The sequence below is a fragment of the Lynx canadensis genome, chromosome B2 (assembly GCF_007474595.2).
Source record: "Lynx canadensis isolate LIC74 chromosome B2, mLynCan4.pri.v2, whole genome shotgun sequence".
NCBI lineage: Eukaryota > Metazoa > Chordata > Mammalia > Carnivora > Felidae > Lynx > Lynx canadensis.
In genome coordinates this window covers 111,811,012-111,835,527 of record NC_044307.1, presented here as the reverse complement: position 1 = coordinate 111,835,527, position 24,516 = coordinate 111,811,012, and the positions used below count along the sequence as shown (strand labels likewise).

At 34.7% G+C, this 24,516-nt stretch overlaps 1 protein-coding gene across 1 annotated transcript in view; it reads left to right on the top strand.

Annotated features, from left to right (window-relative positions):
- Positions 1-24,516, top strand: part of TRDN (triadin) — a 398,565-nt gene that overhangs the window by 128,436 nt on the left and 245,613 nt on the right. Inside the window, 1 exon segment of the mRNA XM_030316258.1 lies at positions 447-506. Coding sequence (XP_030172118.1) covers positions 447-506 — 60 coding nt within the window.

Below are 24,516 nucleotides of genomic sequence, written 5' to 3'. Positions count from 1 at the left end.
CCATTTAGACAATTAGCAGAAGGGCTGAGAATGAATAATTGGTAAAACGTTCCAAGTTGGAAATAATTTCCTCTTGTAAAACTTCTGTTTCATTAATGGAAGTATATACATGAACAATGAGTAAAATTGCTTTAATATGACTTTTGTAATGAATTTGATGAAAAATGTTTTGACTTAAAAAAGACAACTATATGATATTACCCTGAACTATTCTGTTTCAATTTTTTAAAGCTATTTTTTTTGTATGGAATAAATGGACCTTATATTTATTATGTCTTTTTTCCCTGTGTGTTCATATGAGTGCAAATTATTCCTTCACAGAAGACATTGTAGTAACTAAAATAGAATTGTGCTATTTTGTTTGTTTTGTTAAACCATTTCTTCCTAGAAAGAAGAAAGGTGTTGATGACATTCTTCCGTTGTTCTTTTTCTTTCTACTCTGTCAGATCAGTATGCATTCTGTCGATATATGATTGACATGTTTGTCCGTGGGGATTTAAAACCAGGTATTCCAAACAATTTTTGTACTTGTCTGTTTTAATAGTCTTTGTTTCTAAGATTGCTGGCTTTTTTATGCACTAAACTGAATTTCCATTTTAAAAAATTGCATAATGCATGTGTAGTTCTAGAATAAAACCAATGAAAAGCAGAAGTAATAACTGGCATTAGGGCCTTTAATTTTACTTTCTATTACTGCATGGCCTATTGTAAATGAAGTCAGTTAGAAGCTAAAAAAATTCTAATATCTTTATATACAAAAAAAGTGCTAATATCTTTAATAATATCTTGGAGTGAAGAGGTGAAACATTTTATTTCTGGTAAACTTAGAAGACCTATGATGATAAAAGTATCCTTTTTTAATATTGAAAAAAATTTATATTAAATCTGTCACAATTCAGATATTTAATTTACTTCAACATTTTGTATTTTCTCACATATGGAAGGGTTAGCTACTCTGGAGAACTACTATTGATGGAGCTAGTCAACCTTAGAGCTAATAGTCAACACAATGGGAAGTCTTTTTATGGAAAGGAATTTATCTATTATCTCTTCTATCTTTAATTGTTGCCCAGAGTGTAACAAGGGATTCTTTACTAATATCTTAATTAAGAATGAATAACTTGATTGCTTGTACTAGGCCTTTTGCAGATTTAAAGACTGATAGTACTATGTTATGTTTGGGGAAACAATTCTAAGAAGATGGTATTGCCAAGGATAGAACTAATTTACAATAGAATAATTGAAGCTAATTGCTTAAAGCAAACTATATTTTGGTTCTAAGCTATTTTATATGGAAATCTCTCTAAAATGTATAATTACATCCATACGTATATCGGCAAATGGGCATATCATATTTAAGACAAATATATAATACATCTAGGTCCTAGAAAATTAGAAGATCATGAGAACTTTGAGTTTCAGGAAAATTTAGTTAATTCTAATAACTTATGCAAGCCAATTTCCTCCCTTCTCTTCTTCATTTTCTTAATCTTCTTTCTCTTTTTTGTTTACTTCCTTACTGAGTTAGAAACTGAAATAAGGGGGGAAACACTGAAAAATATGGTGATTCACTTGGATGATGACTCACTTTGTAAAAATGATTAATGCTAACATATGTATATAGCATCATAATAACCTTAGAAAGAAACATCAGGAAAGTAGTTTAGTAAAAAAAGAGGGCTTAGGACACAAATACAGATGTGATTCTTGACCCCATCCTTTTCTAGCCTTGGACCTTGAGCAAATCATTAAACTCCACTTGATCTTCAGTGTCTTTACATTTAAAATTGGGGTCACAGTCAGCAATAGCACTACTAGAAATTTATCCAAAGGATACAGGAGTGGTGATTCTTGGGGCACATGTACCCCAATGTTTATAGCAGTGCTTTCAAAAACAGCCAAATTATGGAAAAACCTAAATGTTCATCAACTGATGAAATGGATAAAGAAGATATGGTTTATATATGCAATGGAATACTACTTGGCAATGAGAAAGAAGGAAATCCTGCCGTTTGCAGCAACATGGATAAAACTGGAGAGTATTATGCTAAGTGAAATAAGTCAGTCAGAGAAGGACAGATATCATATGTTTTCACTCATATGTGGATCTTGAGAAACTTAACAGAAGACAATGGATGAAGGGAAGGGGAAAAATAGTTACAAACATAGAGGAGGGAGGCAAACCATAAGAGACTCTTAAATACAAAGAACAAACTTAGGGTTGATGGGGGGATGTGGAGAGGGGAGAGAGGGTGATGGGCATTGAGGAGGGCATTTGTTGGGATGAGCACTGGGTGTTATATGTAGGTGAATCACTGGAATCTACCCGCAAAACCAAGAGCACATGTGTGCACTGTATGTTAGCCAACTTGACAATAAATTATATTAAAAAAATAATATATATTGGGGCGCCTGGGTGGCGCAGTCAGTTAAGCCTCCGACTTCAGCCAGGTCACGATCTCCCGGTCCGGGAGTTCGAGCCCCGCGTCAGGCTCTGGGCTGATGGCTCAGAGCCTGGAGCCTGTTTCCGATTCTGTGTCTCCCTCTCTCTCTGCCCCTCCCCCGTTCATGCTCTGTCTCTCTCTGTCCCAAAAATAAATTAAAAATAAATAAAGTTCATTTAAAAAAAATAATAATAATATATAAAAATGAGTCAAAATAAAATAAAATAAAATAAAATAAAATAAAATAGGGGTCACAGTAAAAACCTTGCAAAATTAGAGGCACCTGGGTGGCTCAGTTGGTTAAGCATCGGACTTTGGTTCAGGTCATGATCTCATGGTTTGTGAGTTCAAGCCCCACATCAGGCTCTGTGCTGACAGCTCAGGACCTGGAACCTGTTTCCAATTTTGTGTCTCCCCCTCTCTCTGCTCCTCCCCTGCTCTCAGTCTGTCTGTCTCTCTCTCTCAAAAATAAACATTAAAAACATTTTTAAAAGGCTTGCAAATTTGCTGACAAAGCATCTAAGGAGAGGCACAAAATACTATTATAACTTTATTTCTTAAATCATTCAATTTAGCACAGCCTGTCTGAAAGAAACTTAACATTGACAATGCTCAGTCTATACACACCATTAAGTCCATTTTAGGTAAGAGATTTGTTGCCCATTTTATTTATCTGTGATGGCTTAAGAGAGTTATATTCTGCGCATATTTTGCTTTGTAAAGATCAACTGTTTACTTATATGCAACATGAATCAATATTGTTAATGAGCATGTGTTTTTAAATTTTATTATTTGAGGAAAATAATGTGTTCTTTGTGTCACCCAAGTTATTGATAGAACTAATTGATCATAAAATACAATTTCTAAGAAAATCACAGGACAGAGAGAACCATACACTGTCAAAGTCAATGAGAGATGCTAAGCGTTTAACAGTCACAAAGCTAATCAGATCTTTTCCAAAATTTAACAGCAGATCAAGATCAGAAGGAACAGCGAAACCATGTCTACATGAGTTGAGAATTCCTCTATTAACCATACAGGGGGAGGTCTTTTAAAGTCATATGTGAACATTTTCTAAATAGCCATGAGTTCAGATCTGTAGCACTATCTAGTATCCTAACCCATGAAAATAATTCCCAAGTGCTATACGATTAGATTTTTATTAAAGTTTATGTATTTATTTTGAGAAAGAGAGAGAGAGAGGGGCAGAGAGAAGGAGAGAATCCCCAGCAGGCCCCAAGATGTCAGTGCAGAGCCCAATGCAGGGATCAAACTCACAAACTGTGATATCATGACCTGAGCAGATATCAAGAGTCAGACATTCAACAGACTGAGCCTGATGCCCAGATTAGATTTCTTAATTCATTTATTACCTTTCTAACTGCTTTCCTAGTTTATTTCATCTACCTACATTCATGATTTTGAAGATTTATTTCTATAATGTATAAGAAATTAAAGAATATGTAGATGAGTATTTCTGGAGAATTAGTGTTTTTCAGCATTTCAAGGGGTGAAACAGAAGAATCTGGAGAAGGGAAACCTGTATGGTATGGCTGTTGTTTCATGTAACAAGTCATGTAAAAGTTCATAAGTGTACAGAAGGAAAATTTCTGATATTTCCTTTGTTGGTGAGACAATACGTACGACGGAGTTAGAAAGCACTAAATATGGCGTGTGTTTTGAAAAATGAGGAATGAGAAACAAGATTTAATCTGGGCATATTAATTTAGAGAAAACGCAAGTGATAAGACTTTGACTCTGACTGACAATTAGAGAATAAAACAATTCCTGCCAAGCTTATTGCTCTGCATGTATCCAGTATTTATAAAACATTTGTGCTTCCATCTGTTTCTGTTTGGGATTTGTAGAACACCTGTTATTGTTTAGCTAGAGTTCATTATTAATTATTGGTAATGAGTTTTTTAAACTATAATTTGATTTTTTCCTTTTGGGATAAAATATTTCCCTTGTGCAATGTTGCCACACCCTCAAAAGTAGCCCAAATCACAGCTGAGATTTGAAAAAACCTCATTAATGAAATGTACTGACACCATGACATATGTCCCAAGTTTTTCTTTTCTATCCCATTAAATAAAATACTTCTGACAAAGATACCATTAGCATTTTTTTTAGCTAAGATATACCTGAAAAAGAACTGAATTGCTCTTTCTGAATCTCTGTAGTGAATATACACTATCTTATGGTCAGTAAAAATCCTTACCTCAATTATGGGGACTATCTTAAGAAGCCAGCATAAACTGTAAGGATCACATCATTTGTTGTATACAACAATTAAAATTCTCGGGTACTGACTCACTCTATATTCAATTGAAAATTAAGAAAATTCTATTTAAACCTAGAAAATGAGTATATGCTACTAAGGCTGGTCCTGTGGGCAATCGGAGTAGATGTATATGTATAATGTATAATTTTAGGGATATTATGGATGCCGAAGTGCCCCCTTCTCTAGAAATATTTTTTTTCTGCTGCTCTTAAATGATCTAACAACCCTGACATTAGATCTCTTGATTGTGTACTTGGTCAGTTCATAGAACATGTTTTGGGTAATCCCTAAACTGTCTTAAGGAAGAGAGGTGAGAAAAGGAAAGGGAGAGGAAGGGAGGGAGGGAAATGGATCCTGTTCTAAGGAGGCTGTCTTGAAGCTGATGATTCACACTTTTTAGGGTGAAAATAGTCTAGCTGTCATTTTCTTTTAAGACAACTGTGAAAACTGGTCAAGGCAGACATTAGTAGCTACACTGAGATCCACTTTATGGTGGTGGTGGTGGTGGTGGTGTATGTGTGTGAGTTTTGGTTTTGCTTTTAGAAATTGATAGTAGTGATGATCAAGATAAATGACTTTAGGTTTGCTTATCTTTATCATCCTTCCAGTAATTCCAATCTCCTTTTCAATACTTTGCTGCTAAGCACATTTTTCTTAAGTGATAGCCATACTGATAATTTCATTCATTTAGGTAGACTCTAAAAGAACCATTATGGGGAACCTGGTGACTTGGTTAAGTTCCTGACTTTTGATTTCAGCTCAGGTCATGATCTCATGGTTTGTGAGTTTAAGACCCCCATCAGACTCTGTGCTGAAAACCCAGAGCCCTGTTTAGGATTCTCTCTCTCTGCCCCTCCCACTGCCTATGTGAGCACATACACATGTGTGCTCTCTCAAAAATAAATAAACTAAAAACAAAAATTGTGAGCAAATAAAATTGAAAAATAAATAAATAATAAAATAACCATCATGATCTTACTACGCATTTTCACATTAGCTCTTCATCAACTTTCATCTGGGCCAAATAGGTTGCATGTACTCCTGGGTGAAGTCAACTGAGTTAAGCAAGAGACAAATTTCAATAAGAAAAAAAAATCACATGGCTTACAGACCTCTTTATATTTATTGTAGATAAGGAAATCAATTTAAATGTCCAGTACAAGAACTAGGCCTTGTATGCTTTTGCTTCATCATTTTAACACTTTTTTTTCAGCTTTTCATCTCTGTATGAAAAAAATCATAATCAAAAAGCCATTATGATTAAAGTTCAATACAAGTTAATATTTATCCCTTAGAAGTTATCCCACCATTAAAATCCAACTACTACCTGACTTACTTGAACCAAGACTTTACGTTAAGGTAATTTATTCCCCTTTCTGTGTCATTTACTCTCTTAAAATTGAAGGTAGCTACCTATCAAAATCTTCTCTGAGTATAATAAGGTATTCTTTGGCAGTCTGTATTCCAATTCTATGGGTTTTTAGGTCCACAGCTAGAAATAGAGCCTCAAGGAATAAGAGTACTCTCATTTTATTAAGACCCTTTTCTTGAACTTCAGTTGTGCATTTTTGGTTTGATCCTGCTGAGAAGAGGTCAAATGTAATTGCATTATAGTCACTGTTATTTAATGGTTTAATCTAATGTATTTCAGAGCTCAATTGGCTATAATGTAGAAGACTAGGTAAGATTCAGCCTTACTTTACTTTCCTGCAAAAAATACTGCTCCATGAAAACATACTCACTTTAATTGCAAACATCTCATTATTTTCACAAAATAAAAGTTCTGGGAGTTTTGATGTTAACGCAATAAACATCTGTTGAATCCCCTCTGCAAGCTGCTAGTCCAGAAAAGAGATAAGACATGGCATATATAACTTTATAACTAAGGATAAATTGATAAGTATGCAATAGAGGTTTAGAAAATGTAAATGCTAATCTCAGTATACTAGGAACAATAGTTATCTTTACTTACCATTTGGACCTCTTAGTGTTTTTTAATATTTTAAATCATTTAAAAAATGGTTTACAGAAGTAAGAGTAAAAGGGTGAAAATTGTGATAAGAACTTAAACATAGCAAAACCAAAAGTTTATTTCATCAATTTTCTGATTTTGGAGATGTATATACTCCAGATTGGAAACATCTTCAGAAAGGAACTAACTGCCCATCAATATCATGAATAAACCTGCAATATAGACATCTAATTGATACTAATTCTAGATTTCAAACACATCTTTAATAGGTTCTAGCATAGTATCACTTCTGGTTCATTTAGAATTTGCGTTATCAAAATGCAACAGTCAACTTTTTCAAATCTTTGAGGCACGTAATTTCGTTAAAAGACAATGTCATCTCCATTCCATAACTACAAGACATTTTTATTTTTAGATTCTTAAACATTATTTTGAATGATGAGTCCAATGAGTTTTTTTTTTTTTTATTTATACATAATTGATTTCATTCTGATACTGGCCTTAACCTTTCTTTAACATTTGTGTACTTAAAAACTATAAATTTTGGCACACAGACTTTATAAAAAATGAAAAAGTATTATAATATACCCTTAAAACAAAATGAGATAGGTTAGGTTCTTGCCACAAAATATTGCATGGTAAAGTCCTTCTGGTTGAAGGACTAACTGCATGAGAATATCCTATTTCATTTTTGTCCTTGAAAATGAATTGTTCCCTCATGGATTCTTGAGTTTGAGAAAATTCATTGTCATCTGAAAATCCATTGTGTGAGATTTCATTTGAACAATTAATTTCAATTTCACCCTAATCATTTAAGTTTAGCATACTTAGCTCTCTTTTTTACATTTGTCTTCTGATTCATCTAATAACCTAAACATCTTCCTTTGTCCATTTTCTTCTTTTTGCAGTTATGGACGAAACATAGAACTTCTAAATTCCAAACTGCGCTCAATGAAACTAGAAGTAGATCATAAGAATGTTTCCAAACTTCTTTTATGCGGTCTTGAATGACGATGCAACATTTTAGTCAAAAAATAAGAAAACTGAATGATGATGAGAATGGAGGTTTATTTTGCAATTGCATCATCCTTCCAGGCAACTCCATCATTATTCTATTTTCTTATCATTTTACTCATTTTTAGCATTGTTGGGAATAATTGATGAGTCATAATGAAGTAATTCCTGAATTCATGAAATAGGAATGTTCAAGAGAGAGGAAAAATAAGATCATAGAGATTCCATCAGGTGTCCTGGATTTTTTTAAATTGCCCAACGGTGCCATGTAGCAAATTACAAGTTATAATGAGTTTTATTCTGTTTAGAAAATAAGTATTTTTTTCCTTTGTTCCTTGGACAACCTGTAAGGAAAAGTAAGACAAGATAAATCAGTCTCTACAAGTAGTTACAATTGCTCAAAACAAAACAAAGCAAAACAAAACAAAATAAAACCTCAAAAACTCAGTTTGACTTCAATAGACTCTGCTAGCACACTGAGAATCAATGGACAGAACATAAATTGAAGGTCACACAAGCCAGGATTTAAATACTTTGCTTAATAACTTTTTCTGAGTCTCAGTTTTTAAATCAAATGTATTTCTTAAGGTTGTGAGATGGTGAAATAAGATAGTGTATGCACATGTCCTCTCCCCACACTTTTTCACTTTCTCTTTTACCATGTAAATTTACTGCAAAAATGATAATGCTTCTAGTGTGAAGATCAGAGAAGATCTTATGGAAGAAGTAAAAGTTGAAAGGGGTCTTGAGACATTGGTGGACTGTGTCTATATGAGTTTAAGGATAAAGACATAAGACTGAATGGCTAACATTTAAGGCACATAGTCACACTATCTTGAAATGTTCTTTTATAACTACCTGCTGTTGAGTATTTATTCTCTGCTAGATTCTTAAAATAATCTTATTTAATCCATATAAAACCTTGGGAGGAATGTATTATCATCCTTGTTTTATAGAACAGAGAATGGAGGTAGAGAATTTAAATGTTTTGTCCGGGTCAAACACAGTGCAGACAGGAGATTCAAACACAAGCCTGACTAATTCTAAAGCCCAAAGCTCCCTGCTTGTTTAGGCATAGATGGGGAAATGCAAGTGGTTCACAGTGGTTGACATTCAGGAAGCCTAGAAAGAAAAACAAAATTGGAAACATTTGTGTAAGAAGGTTTTGAGGGGATGGCCTTCTTGTACAGTTAGGATATGTCCAAGGAGGTTCACAGAGGTAGAACCATGGGTTTTATCATCACAAATACCAAAAGAGAGGAAAGTAAAAGATTATTCAGAGGTTGTTGGCTTGAAAAAACAATAATAATAGTGCTCTAAATAGGGAGTAAAGGAAAAGACTGGTCAAAACTCATGAGAGTGAGAAGAGCTAGCGATGTAGGAGATTTCAAATCCATTACCTATTCTTAAGGCCGCAGATGATGGTGTTCAGTTACAAAAGGGGAATATATGAAGATTCCAATCGAAACATCATTTAAGCACCTGCTAAATACCAAGGTTCATAGCAACTATTTTCACACACTTTACTCATTTAATTTTCACAGCAAACTCTGAAGTAAGCAGTTAGATAATCAAGTGTGGAGTTTTGGTGAGAGCTCAATGGTGGAAATGAGGTTACCAAGAGAGTGAGTGAAATAAGTGAGCATACAAATATTGAATACATGAATACTGCATGCACTGTAGTCTCAGAATGAACACAGTAGGGGATATAAGAATACTAAAAGATGATCCCTAATTTTAACAAGTAGAATTATTTGAAACAGAAAATGGAACAAATAATTGATAGTAAAAGGTTAAAATTGGGAGTGAGATTGTATAATACTGACACCACATGTTACATGTTTCAGAGAGACATCTGTGATTCTTGATGTCAGGGAAGACAAAAGACACCTAGAATTTGAAAGATGGGGAGTATTTGACTAAGTGCTAAGGAATACACAGGCCTTGGTTCGTGTATGAATGAAAGAGAAAATGAACATGGACATGACATGGCAGAGCATGTGAAATTGATGTGTTTGTATGACAATGAGTATATTGGACTGACAAAAAGATAAATTAAGATTAGAAAACATCGGGAAATAAGGAGTGATAAGTTTGTGGTGACATTATGCTCGGTCAATCAGCAAAGCTGTATGTAACTTGGCATGGAAGAGAGTCTGAAAAATTTGAAGTAGAACAATGACATGAAATCAGCATTACAGAGAGTGTGATCAAGCAGCATCTGCTAAAGGGATTAGAAATAGGATAAAGTTTATGAAATATTGCTAAAACTGATGAAACTAAAACATGGTTTTGAAGGAAGAAAGGACAAATTTACTAAGTCATCGTTCATATAGGTGGTGATGGGAACTGTGTACAAGTGACTTAAGAAATTAATGTTGTAACTCAAAATGTTATAAACTATTTCGACGATTTAAGTTCACACATGAGGTGGAAACTTAAATGAGGTTTAGATGTAAATGAGAAGAGTGAGTATATGTGACTATTTACTAAAAACATAGTGCAGTGAGAAAAGTGCTAGAACTGACATGTTCATAACCTAAAATGGAGTAATAATTTGCTTTCCTTCTTTGGCTGCTTTCTGTTGTTTTCCATGGTTTTATTTGGATTCTTTGGAGGTAGCCACCAATGCATGGACATTTCAGGCAGTGAAAGCAGGTGGGTAGGCAAGTAGACTCCAGAGCCGGACTGCATGGCTTTAATTCTAGGCCTTGCCACATGCTTGAAATATGACTTAGTCACATTAATCAATCTCTTTAGGCCTTCATTTCCTCCTCTGTCAAATGAGGCTGATAAGACTGTCACAGAATACATTAGCAGATGGTCAAAGCACACTTAAGGGTCCATGGCTCTCTGAGTGTCAGCTTTTCTTTAGTAACTGGGCACATATCTATGAGTTGTTACAAGCAGAACCACATCAACAAATACACAACACCAATTTTATCCATTGTAGCCATCTGATGTCTTCTAGCCTTGGATCTACTACCTATGTAATGTGGCCAATAATACATAATTGACAGTATTATATAGGGGATTGTAGGAAAAAATCTTACATTATATGCTTATAATGAGTTTGTTTTAAGCATATCTTAGATGAGTTTTTGGAACTATGCTAGATTCTACAGATACAGCACTGAATAAATAGGCATGGTGCTTATTTCTCCTATAAAGGACAATAATAGGCATTATTTTTTAGGGTTAACATTTAGACCAATCCAAGAACACCCATTAACATTTAGGAAGCACTATTTACACATATAGTGTTGGTGGGGGTGATGATTGTGCCCAATAACAAAATTGTGATTTTCTACCCACCACTCCTGATTCCTTTCTGATTTAATTATTGTTTATCATTAGCATTCTCTCCCTAACAAGTCTTTCTTTTCTGCCTTGTATACACCTTTAAGAAACATTTGCTTTTAAATCCCTACTGTCTCATACTTTGCCAGATCCACGATATGTTTATTGAATTGAATTCATGGTGCATAATATTTTTCTCAACGAAAAAAATTATTGATGATCATCCCAGGACAGCCCTCTTTATTCATTCCTGGAAGTAATCTTGTTATTTAAAAAGATGACAGGTTTCTAAGCATTGCAAATAGGCCCTATGTAAAGATTCTTAAAGGAGTTATTGGTAGTATCTCTAGAGACAGAGGCTCAGAATTAACAAAGACTGGTTTGCTGCATGCATCTGTAAACTGCAGGCAGCATAAAGAATCAGAAAAAAGTGGTAGAAAGGAAGAGGAGAAACCCTACACTTAATTACAGGCATGCATGGTTCCTGGACATAGCATACCCTGTGAGAGTTGCCTCTGATTATCTGAAGTCCGTGGAAGCTGTTCAAGATAAATGTATTAGATTTCCATATTTGTCACAATCAATCCACGGAACATTCTAGTCACTATAAATAGCTGGTATGTACATAGAAATAGATCTGAGAACCTTTGCGTGGCTGTGATTCCTCTAAGGCTGCTGTACTCTCTCTAGCAGGTAAAGGGACCATAGATTTTGGGAGAGGGCTAGTAAATAGAAAGACTGCTGTCCTTGTAATACCAAGTTGTATGACTTCACTTCTCTGTGTCCAATTAAAGGAAACAAAATGAAGGCCTGTTTTATTTTCCTTACATTCTCATTCATCACATTTGTCTCCTAACCCTTTTGAAAGAAGTGGTGGATTTTAGAGGAGTATCTTTGCCGTGAGGGAACTTTGAACAAAGCATCGTTTTGGTCTAGCCTTGTCACTCTTAATGGCATGGACTTGCTGTCAGACAAAAATAAATTCCTCCTCAGGTAACCTACTGAGAATATTCAAAGCATGTTCTAAAATAGTCTGAAAAAGGAACAAATAATACAGAGTAATTTGAATTGCTGCATGAAAAGCAAGGAAAATTAAGGCTTAATCAAAGAATTATCAAACTAATTAGGTGTTATTTATTAATGTGTCATGTCTTATAATAATCTTATCTGTCAATTCATATGAAAGAGTGCAGATTAAAAAAGCATTCTAGTAATTATGTGAATATATTCATTCCCCTTGTCCTGCTCTAAGGTTCATTTGGGTGGCCCCATAGATAAAGAATGGAGAATCTGTGGCTTTCAAATAAATATATATATATATATATATAGTTCTTATCACTTTCCTAAAGCAGGCCTTAATTTAAATATGAGAATAACAAATATGCCCCATACTTATTTTGGTACAACTAATTGTGAACTAAGCAGTTTGATATAACTGCTTTCGGAGAGACCTAGATGATGAACAAATAGTCCTCACCCCTAGCTTTTTTTCCTGTACAGGATGTTTGTGCAAGATGGAGACAATAATGAATTTTGCAATATTAACATTACTGCTACCAAATTCAACATTTTGATGTCTAATAGTTGCTCAGCATTTTTTGATCCGGTATATATTTTGGTTTTCTAAAAATATTTTCTAAAATACTCTGTTAAGAATACTAATGGTCATAACATAAGTTTCAAAGCAGAAGGAGAAAACAATCTAGTCAGATTATTACAAGTAGAACAATGAACAGTATAAAGCAGCTGGGGAAGAAAAATGGGAGAAGGTAGTAATTAAGTACTAAATCATGTTTGCAGATTATACTCACTATTAATGTCTAAAGAGGAGAGGCCCACAGAGGTTAGGATAGGCTTTATAAAGCTATAGTATGTTTCCAATGCTTACCTTCAACATTATTGTGATTGTTCTTATTAATTGCTTACAATGAACTTGTTACTTATTTTTTTTAGGTAGTCGTTTTTCACTCGAAGGGGGATAAAATAGTCATATAATTATATGTACTTTTCATTAACAACACCAAGTGAGAAATCAACACAGGGTAAAAACTGAACAAAGCAATATCTCACCATATGGATGTCATCTACATCACTGTGCATCCCATTATACTTTAGTGTCTCTCCTTTGTCATTCACACTTAAATATTTATATTACATCTCTTAAATCCCCACCATTCTATTTTATTCCATATTTCTGCTTCGTGGTTGACATGAAGCTTTCCTGAAAGAAAAACTGCCACCTACAAATTACTTTCTATTGTATCCATCCACAGTGTTTAGGTAATAAGCGTGTGTTCAGTGGATAAGACTTGTTTGTAATAATTAGAATCTCTTATAGAAAGGGCAAATAGATATAGAGAAAGAACCAATACTGTCATATTGAAACATCCTGTAAAAAACAACCTGATGAATTAATATTCTCTTATAAAATAGTTGCATAAGATGTAAACCGTTTCCGCTTTCTATTATTCATGATGGGATTATATTAATGATGATTTTTCTCCCAGAGGAATATTATTTTTTTGTATAATTATAAGTAGCCTCCTGGCAGACACTGGATAAGCAGTGAGTATTGTTTCAAATGACAAAATGGTATCAATTATACACAATTTAAAACAGGAAGAGAAGTTGGATGATTTCCAAATGTGTCATTCAAGTGAGAATGTATTTGTGAATTTAATTGTGTTGGTAAGCCTATTAAACAGTAATTATTAACATGTTACCATTTATCCTTTATCTATCAAGTGCAGGTATTAAAATATTTAAGTTTATGTTATATGCCTGTAGTTGAAAAGGTGTGGAGTTTTATCATCTTTATTAAAGCACCCAGTAAAGAATTCTCAGCTAAAACAAAACATCAAATCCTTTGTCTCCTCCTGAGATAAATCCTAAAACCTGAAGTTCCCTTTTTCATTGGCTGTATGATTCTTCCTTCAGCTTTCCATATCTCTTTGAATTGCTTGTGAACATGGGATATATGCATGTGTCAGAGACAATTAACAAACAAACCAAAAAAAAAAAAAAAAGGAAAGAAATTTTCCCACAGGTGGAGACAAAGGATAGGATAGTTGCAACATTCCTTTGCCAAGTACTGTGTGGTGTGGAAATCGCTAAATAGGGTGGTTGAAAAGTGCCAAATTGATTTTATTTTATATGAATGAGATCCCTGTATAAAAGAGAAGCAACACCGTTTTTTCAAATCCCATGCAATAGCTTAAAAAAGTCTGTCTCTGCTTTTGAGGATAAGGAGAAAAAGTCCCAAAGCACCTTGGTTTGTATGGCTTATCTAGGGTGAAGGAAAACTCAGTCATACACACATTATTCAGCAGCTACCTCCCTTTTAAAGATGTTTGAGGGCAATCAGAGATGATGATCATGATGGCTTTGATGAAGACAATGGAAAGATATACCACTTACTAAATCCTAATGGCATGCCAGGCCAGGTGCTATGCTAAACTCTGGACGTGGATCATCTCACTGAGTTCTTACCAAAACCTAGGAGCTGGGTTATAATTTTCCCACCTCATAGCTTAGGGAATTGAACGAAGAGGAAATTTCGGAATTTGCTCAGATGGCTGGATATTATCTCCAGCATTGTAGGGAGAATTATAAATATATTTTAAAAAGGGGGTCACTGCCTCCTAGGTTTTCTTTTCTTTTTTCCTTCGCTTTATTTTCTAAGTGGTATAATTTAAGAAAAACTCACCATCCCTGTATATAATGCAAATTTGACATGCACTCCTAAATCTTGTCATTACAACTGCCGAAGAAAGAAGGCAGTCTGTTGGTAACTTTCAGTTGTGTTTGTTGGTTGGTCAGTGAAAGTAATCTGGTATAGAAACCCCAGGCAAAGGGGACTGTGACTTCATACTCAAGAGCACAAATGTTTTTCACTGAAATTACTGAAGGAGTCTTGGATATGGTTTGCTTTTGAATTTCCTGGGATTCTATTAAGTTGGCCAAAAGCCTGATAAAATATCACACAGTTCCATGATTAGATTTTTAAGTGTATTTTATTTTTAATGGTTAAAGTGACAGCAAATTGAGATAGAAGAGAACCTAGGGTAAATTTATCTCGAAGGTTGTTGGTGGGTCCTGAAGTTACTGAGAATGAAAACAACAGATTCTAGCAGTTTAGGAATTGATTTAGCAATCAACTCTGCCAGCTGCTCTCTGTCAATAACCTCTTTGGTAGAATCCTAAAGTCAAACAGCTAGAAAAGACATGAGACAGAAGGAGACATTATTTATTCGTCATGTTTAGATAGTTTACAAAAATGTCAAGCTTCCTAGCTCTTAAGAAGTGAATTTGTTATGCTACTTGTAAGTTATTTTAATATGTTCTGTAAATGTAATGATTTTGTCTTGGGGGCCATATTTTCTCTTATTTCCTCATCTTTCTGATTACATACTTTCCCAATGATCAACAATTTGGTGTGACTTGATTTTCCATCTTTGAGGAAGTCTTTAAAGTGTCTCTGAAAAGTAATACTGAATATAAAGCCTGAATTATTACATTTTGACTTGAGAGTTATGACACATTAAATGTACTCATATTGAGGTGTATGCCATGTTATAATTACCTGGTTGATAAACAACAACCTTATCAGGACTGGTTCTTTTGTATTAACAGCAATGATCAATTAAATGAAGTGAATTATAGACTATTATTAGTCAGTATGTTAATGTGTGAGGGAGGAAGGGCTTGCCTAGGGATATAAAAGAAACCTGAGATTTTAACTCAAAATTTTATTGAGGTTTAGTGATTTTCCTCAAAAACTATACATTTATTTTTATTTTATTTGTTTTTTGTTTGTTTGTTTGTTTTTCTTTTTTTTTTTTTGAGATAGAAAGACAGAGAGAGAGAAAGAGGAGGGGTAGGGGGAAAAGAGGGAGAGACAGAGAGAATCACAAGCAGGCTCCATGGCCCAGAATGGAGCCCAATACAGGGTTTGATCTCAGGACCCTGAGATCATGACCTAAGCAATATCAAGACTCAGATGCTTAACTGACTGAGCCACCTAGGTACCCCCAAAACTATGCATTTTTAATTCTACTCAATTATGTGTTTAAAATTTACAAATAAGTATAATATTTTAAATATTTGCCATGCAGAAAAAGTTGATTTCTTTTTATAAATTGACTAACGTTAGATCTCTTTATTTTTTTTCAGTTTTATTGAGATAATTGACACAATATTATATTAGTTTTAGGTGTACAACATGATGATTTTCTATGTGTGTATATTGTGAAATGGTCACCATAGTAAGTTATAATTTTTATAATGCACATAGTTATAATTTTAATGATGAAAACATTTAATATCTCATCTCTCATCAATTTATAAACAATACTATAGTCACCATGCTGTACATTATAGCCCCAGGATTTATTTATCTTATAGTTAATTGGAAGTTTGTACCTTTAGGCTATCTTCACTCATTTCACCCACCCTTCATCCCACTCCACCTCTGGCAACCACCAATTTGTGCTCTGTGGGAATATGAGTTCTATTATTTTAGATTCCACATGTGAGATCTTATGGTATTCACCTTTCTCTGTCTGGCTTCTTGCACTTAGCATAGTATCTTCAAGATTGATTCATATTGCCACAAATGGCAGAATTTCCTTCTTTTTATGGCTGAATAATATTCCATTTTCTCTTGATAAATAGATACAGTTAGATAGACTCCAATTCCAGCATATACATATATCACATTTTTTAAAATCCATTCATCTGCTGATGGACAGCTGGGTTGTTTTCATAAGTAAGCCATTATAAATAATGCTGCAGAAAGTTGATTTCTAGTAAGATGAGCTATTTTTATCCTATAGCTTCTCCAACCACTCAACACCTTAGGAAGTAGTCATCCCCATTTGGTAAAGAATGTCAGATATTTTTGACATTGGAAAATGGCATCTAAGAGACCTAATTTTAATTCATTATAACTTTGAATACTGACAACTGATGGTCAAAAACATGCATCATTTGTATTTTAAATTGTCTTCAAGTGGAACAAGAGTAAAATGTCCATTAATAACATCACTTTAATATAATACAGAGAACTTCATTTAAGATCTGCTTTTTAATTATTATAAGATTATATCATTGAGTATAGAATTCCAAAACACAATATAACAACGTAATAATTGCAATTAATTAAAATTGTTCAGCACTATTCCAAATGTTGTTATATATTTTGTTCATTCCTTTTCTCTTTATGCTAATTATAAAATAAATGCAAAATACAAAGACAACATGCTACTGTGCAAAGAAAACAGCACCTGCCATCTTTATACACGGGTCCTGCTTATAAGCACTTAGGTGAATTTAGCAAGTTGTTTAATTTCTTTGGGTTTCAATGTTTGGCACTAAAACACTATTCAAGTTACATTTAGTTGCAGAATTATTTAGGCTGAAAAATACCTGAGTGGATAATTTACATAGTCTTCTTTCCACTTGAGGGGACCTATAGATATTCAGAATATATTACAGGTGTTACATCTTGATTGAATTATTTAATGATGCTACCTTTCTTCATTTTGGACTTTAGCTCACTTTTTCCCACTAGCCATGGGTAAACACATTAATTTTTCAGTTTCAAAGCAAGATTGTTGTTCCATTCATAAATAGGTAAAGATACTCAAAGAAAGAAAGTGAATGCTTTGGTCTGGAACCGTTAATGATTAAAAATGAATAAATGAATGAATGAATGAATGAATGATTGAATGAGTGGATGAATAAACAAGTAAATAAAATTTCACTTTTTTGTTGGAAGTATTTTATACTCTATAAAGAACTTAAAAAATACCTATAATTTGGTCTGTTCTAGAAAATGTGACAGAGTAGCATCTGGCATTCACTGATTCACTCATTCAGTTAGTCATTCATTTTCTCCTTTAATGATTCCTTTCCTTTCACAAGTATATAGTGCTGTTGCAGATTCTGTCCTCAATTTGCTCATAGTCTACTGAAGATTTAAAAAGGTGGGAGGGTGTAAAGCCCAAACTTGTATATAAACATCAGTGCATTGATGCTCAGAAGATAAAGTGCATCCTGGGTGCTCTGGGAGCATGTGAGGAGAGCGTGTGGAAGAGAATCAAGGGAGGAGATAAAATGGCCACGTTTTGAGGAATAACTGGAATAAGCCATGTTCTAGGCCATGTCATCACTGAGAATTTGCAATCCCAGAAATATTTGATTAGGGGCATGTGGTGGCTCAGTAGGTTGAGTGTCTGACTTGGGCTCAGGTCATGATCTCACGGCTTGTGAGTTTGAGCCCCACATCAGGCTCTGTGCTGACAGCTCAGAGCCTGGAGCCTGCTTCAGATTCTGTGTCTCCCTCTCTCTCTCTCTGCCCTTCCCTACTTGTCCTCTGTCTCTGTCTCTCTCTCTCAAAAAAATAAATAAACATTAAAAAATTAAAAAAAAATATTTGATTAGATACCAAGTGGGAGATTTGTATTGTATGTGCATGAGTGCATTCTAAGTTTTTATTTTTATTTCTTTTAATTGTGACTGCAGTTCATCTAATTTGCCTCCTTTATCTCTTTTCCTCCTGGCTTTGGCTTTTGCATTAAAAGAAAAACATATGATTCATTTTACCTATCTGTCTCTTTCTTCCATCTTTACTGTCTGTCCCTTGGTTTACCTTGTGTGCAAATATGATTTGCTGTGGGTTTGAAAGACATATGGTTCAGAGAGCTAGAAGAAACTAAGAAAACTAAAGAAACAGGAATTGTGAAAAACTTAAAAGTCTCCCAGTGAAAGTCTATCTAGAATTGTGTAAATGAGGTCAGGTAACAAAAAGATTGATCTTTAAGTAGGGAGTCTTTTTGATGGGCCACTTGGGGTCAATTCAGCATCTAATTGAGGTGAAACAAAACATGAACACCAAAGAAAACTGTAAAACTCTTCATAGAATGAACTAAATACTTACAGATCTTTCAAAGGTTAGAAATCATTGATAATAATAGATAACTGGCATTTATCTCGATCTTCCAAATAGACGTTAAATAAATAGAAAAATAAAATAGAGTGGAAAAGATCTTAATCTTACATTGGACTTGCTCTCAGTGTATGATTTTGTTAGGCCATTTATCCTTCCAGAGACTTTTTTTTTTCCATTTGAAAACTCAGGGTGTTGGAATAGCTGATTTCAAAGGTCTCTCCTATACCCCAAAACTCTAGGATCATGATTCTGTGCCTCTATTTTCATTAGGTCCCAAACACAAGGTATTTTGTCATAATTGAGGTATAAGGATAAATAGAACAATGATATAATCTCAAATCAATCTTGTTTCCTTTCTTTTCGTTGACTGTTCCATGGAAAATTATTTCTACTTCATAAATTGGAGATGAAGAGGAAAAAACACTAATATTACCTTTATCATTTTTAATCAAAAGAATGTATGAAATATGCATTTGGCTGCTATTCCATGCTTTCCATCAAAGTGAATATGCAAATATATAACACATGGAAATATTAGGGAAGCTTTTTATCAGGATGCAAAGAAACCTTTCCAGTAGAAACATTTTGGCCTGGAGGAGTTTCTTTGATCTAAGAAGTTAAAGAATTTGGTGTTTAAAAACACTTATAATAGGGTTGTGTAACCAATTTATACTAAATAATCCATTTGCTTAAAACTTTTCTAAAATCATAGCAAAAAACTTGTAAATTAATTACCAATATAATATATTATTGGAATAATCTAATATAAACTAACTATGGCTTCTACTTCAGTGTCCTCTATATAAGACCTCTGGCAAAATTAAAAACTACATAATCCAAGTGACAACAATGACTAAGCAGTTAGTTCATAAACAGCACCTGGCTGGGTAAATGGAAAATTCCTTGCCCTTATCTGAGTGTTCTCAGTTGTTCCCAGAAGCTCAAGTCAAATGATTTCTTTCCCTCACTTCTTACATTAAATTCATTTAATAGTCCTATTGGGTTTATGTCAAAATGTACTCTGAATCCATCCACTTACCTCCAATTCCTATGTTTTTCATTTATCATATATTTAAAAATGCCACCCATTATTCTGAATAGCATTTCTTATTACTTTTTCTTGATACATTTTTAATAAGATACTTATTTCCATTTTACTTGTTTAGTGACTGTTTTTTGTCTCTGCCCACTGGAATCTCAGCTCCATGAAATAGGTGATTTTGTCTGTATTGTTCACTGCTATAACTCCATATCCTACGGAAGTGCCTGGTACTCAGTAGGCATTCAATAAATACTTGTTGCATGAATGATTGAATCTCTACCTCAAACCACCTAGTCCAAGCCATGTCACTTTCTTACTTTCTATCATTTCAATAGTCTCCACCTGATCTCTTGCTGTCCCTCATATCCTTTTCTCTACAAACATTGTTTTGGTTCACACACCAGCCAGTGATCTTTAAAAAACCTACATGCTGTACTAAAACCCTACAAAATCTTACCATTGTCCTTAGGACAAATCCATACTCACCGGAATAGGCTAGAATGGTCTGCTATGAGCTTGTCTCTGTTTTCCATCACCGATGACCTTTAAACAAGCCAGGCTGGTCACTAGCTTAGGCTTTTTGTACTGCTATTCTCTGTCAAGAATCCTCTTATCAGACATCTTCCTAAGGTTTGCTCCTTTGTATTCAAGTCAGAGCTCAGATGTGTTCTCCTTGGAGAAAGGGCCACTTCCTATGTTATGCATTCGTGCAGTTGTGTAACAAAGGCCTCCAACTCTGATTCCCCCACCCCAAGACAGCATGCCCTGGACTGGAGCTGCAACTGGCCAGGAGAGAGCTACCTCTTAATTTTGCACTAAGCAGGTTTTCCTGACCAAAACTTACCACCGTGGCCTGCATATACTCAGAAGACACATTTTTCGAATTTGCACAAAGCTTCATAGGCTAGTGGAATCGTGCTTAATGGTGGCCCTCCTCTTCCCTTTCTGTCCATTTTAGCATAGTCTCTTCCCTCTAAATGTTATCTGCCTCATCACTCTATTTGAATGTCCCTACATTTCTGAGATCTGAAATTATATGTCTTGCCTGTCTTAAATTATTAAATTATTGCCTGTCTCCCTCCATCTCTAACATAAACTCCGTAACAACAACGTATTTCTCTATCTTCACTGTGGTCCCTCAGTGATTTCATTTGCCCATGAACACTCACAACAACCAGCTGGAGCAGAGATTATGGTTTCCATTTTATCTTGAAACCACTGAGACCTAAGTTAAGTGATAATTGTCTGTTTACTGAGTGCCCCATCCACTCGACTGAGTACAAGGGATGCAAAGTAGCTGTGTAGAATTTAGCAATTCATGAGTGGGAGGTATAAAGATGCCTGTATTGGAGTAAACACCTCCTTGATTCACCCATTTCATATGAACTCCAGAACTTCTTCAAGTAGTTCTTTTATTGGTGAGGTCCTCATTTCTTGGGCAAATTCACAAATCTGGGATTATTATATGAGTGGTCTAAAATTTTTGATCTTTATTTTAACAGATGGGGTGGGAAAGGGAGGGATGGTTGACACCCCAAATCCTTCTGGTCCCCTGTCCAAACTACATGGCAAGAGAAAGACACTCAGTAAGGAAACTTGAAGACCAAGATGTCCCCATTTTAAAATAAAAGACACTAGCAAAATCACGTCTCAGCCTAAAATATAAAACCATATTTTTGTTTAATGTTACTATTTGTTCAATTCCAAATTTTAAAAATGTTATTCTGCACATATAAAAATAGTGCAGCATACACAATTAATGTTATCGCTTTCACAAACTTGACCACCATTTTCTTACTAAATTCAGATCTCCCCACTTCACCATTAGTCATAGATTCACAAATGATTTTTATGAAATTGAAAGAACAAATTGGGATAGGAATTTGTAATTATTTTATACATTGTATTTTTTAAATGTAAATGAACTTGAACTCAATGGTCATTTACTGGAATGACACCTTCTCCATCCCAGAATCTATTACCATTTGCTGTTGGCAGTACAGAGGCCTTTCAAAGATCTTCTGGATGTACTTAGTACCTTCAGGAGAATGCAGTAGAGGCCTGGAGAATTAACTATCTGTCAGGCATTAGAGGAAAACATCTCCTCAACATTTGTTTCAAGATTTAGGGGATAGCCTTTAGTTGTAGAGAAATGTTGTAGAAATAGGGAATCTCCTTTGATAAAGAAACCAGACAAATTAAATGTTAGTATAGTGAGCTGTTTTTTACTTCATGTGATCTGAATTCAGCTCATAGCCTCCTACTTGACTTGAGATTCTGAGTAATTCCATTCATCATTCCTAGCAGTGTAAAGAAAACATTGGTAACTTAGATCATTAGAAGGAGTACACACTGTCTACTATCCCCAGTGGATTTTGACTAAACCAGAAACAATCAAATTGACTTGTGTGAGAAAAAACTCAGAACAATAAAATATTGGCAGCTTACAAACATGCCATTCAGGTATTATGGAAATAAGCCAGCCCAAATCACTCAAGGAACAAAAATAAAGCCAATTCACTATGTTTGAATGTCAAAGAGATTTTCAGGTAATAGCTTGCAAAATGAAGGGCACCTTTCGAGTTCCAACATAAATTTCAACAACCTAAATTGTTCCTTCAGAGAGTAACAATCCTCCGGAATTCTGAAGGAATATATTCCTAATAAAATTGTAAAAACTTCTTTCTTGTAAATGAGTTCTGTTATTTATGTCATGTCTAATTTTATCTGTTGTTATGTCTTTGTTTACTTAGCTCCAAGTCTGTTTCAAGTTCTCTTGTGTAATTAGATGGGACATAAATTGTAAATTCATTATTGAAAAAATTGGTATTTTGAGTATTTAGTATGTGTTAGATGCTTTAACACTTAATCCTCATAACATTCCTAAAAACTAGCCTCATTTTATAAAGGCCCTAAACTGAGGCTTGGATACTTCATGAGATTTTCAAGTTTACCCAGTTTGTAAATGATGAAGCTGAAACTCTCACATATATAAACGCTGACCATTTGCCTCTAAGCATATAGTCTTTACACTAAACAACACTGTTTTTGCTATAAAATTCTACTATTCATTTGACATTATATTAGCAGCATTTATTATATGATATTAAATTTATTCATATTTTTTAAAGTTTATGTATTTATTTTGAGAGAGGGAGCAGGAGTGGTGGAGGGGAGTGAAGAGAGAGAGAGAGAGACTGAGAGAGAGAGACTGAGAGAATCTCAAGCAGGCTTCACACTGTCAGCACAGAGTCCAATGCAGGGAACCATCTCACCAGCTGTGAGATCATGACCTGAGCTGAAATCAAGAGTAGATAGCTTAACTGAGTGAGCCACCCAGGCACTCCTGTATTTGTTCATATTTAAAATTTGGGGGCTTTTGGGTGGCTCAGTCAGTTAAGTATCTGACTCTTCACTTTGGCTCAGGTCATGATCTCATGGCTGGTGAGATGGAGGCCCCCCCACCCAGTCGGGCTCCACTGATAAGGTGGATCCTGCTTGGGAGTCTCCATTTCCTCTCTCTCTGGTCCTCCTCCACCCTTTCTCCTGCCCCCCCCCCACCCCGACACACACACTCTCACTTTCTCTCTCTCAAAATAAACAAACATTTAAAAAAAACTAATAAAATAAAATGGTCTCAGATTTCAACAGTATTCTCTGACATTATTGGAACACGAAAGAAGACTTTTCTTTATGTCAGTACTAAAGTCATGCGTCATGCTCTACTATGACGTATCTGATTTGTTTTAGTGCTCCCTAGCACAACAAAAACTTGTTCTGAGCTGATAATTGCCCTGCCAGGGTGATTTATAACTGTCACTCTGAAGGTAGGAAGACATCTGTTTTGTTTTGTTTTGTTTTGTTTTTTGTGTTGTTGTTGTTGTTGTTGTTTGTGTGGTCCTACTTCCCCACTGTGTCCACTGCCTCACAATGTAGCAGTTAGACATTTTAGGGAGCGTGACATAGTTGATTATAGTTGTAGAGAATTTCTGACATAAACTGGATATTGCACTTTCTGCTGCAGAAGGCACCAGTTTGTTTGTTTTAGGAGTCCTACATATGTTGGCATCCAGTAACTGTTTTTTCACCAGATTCTCTCTGTGTAGAATCTCTTCTCTTAATTTCTTTACCTGGCAAACTAATTTTAGGTCTTTCAATGCAGTTTACAGTTAATCTACTCCAGGGATCTTTCTACAACACCCCCTCTGTATATATTATTTACCATCATCACACTGTATTATAGTAATCTATTATAGTGATCTAAGTCTGTTTTAGTCAGTATATTGGGAACTTCTTTAAGGCAGGCCTGGGGTTTAATGTTTTTGGTATTACTATTATTATTTTTTTAATGTTTATTTATTTTTGAGAGAGAGAGAGAGAGAGAGAGAGAGCACAAGCAGAGGAGGGGCAGAGAGAGAGGGTGAAACACAAAATCTGAAGCAGCCTCCAGACTCTGAGTTGTCAGCCCAGAGCCTGACATGGGGCTCAAACTCACAAGCCATGAGACCA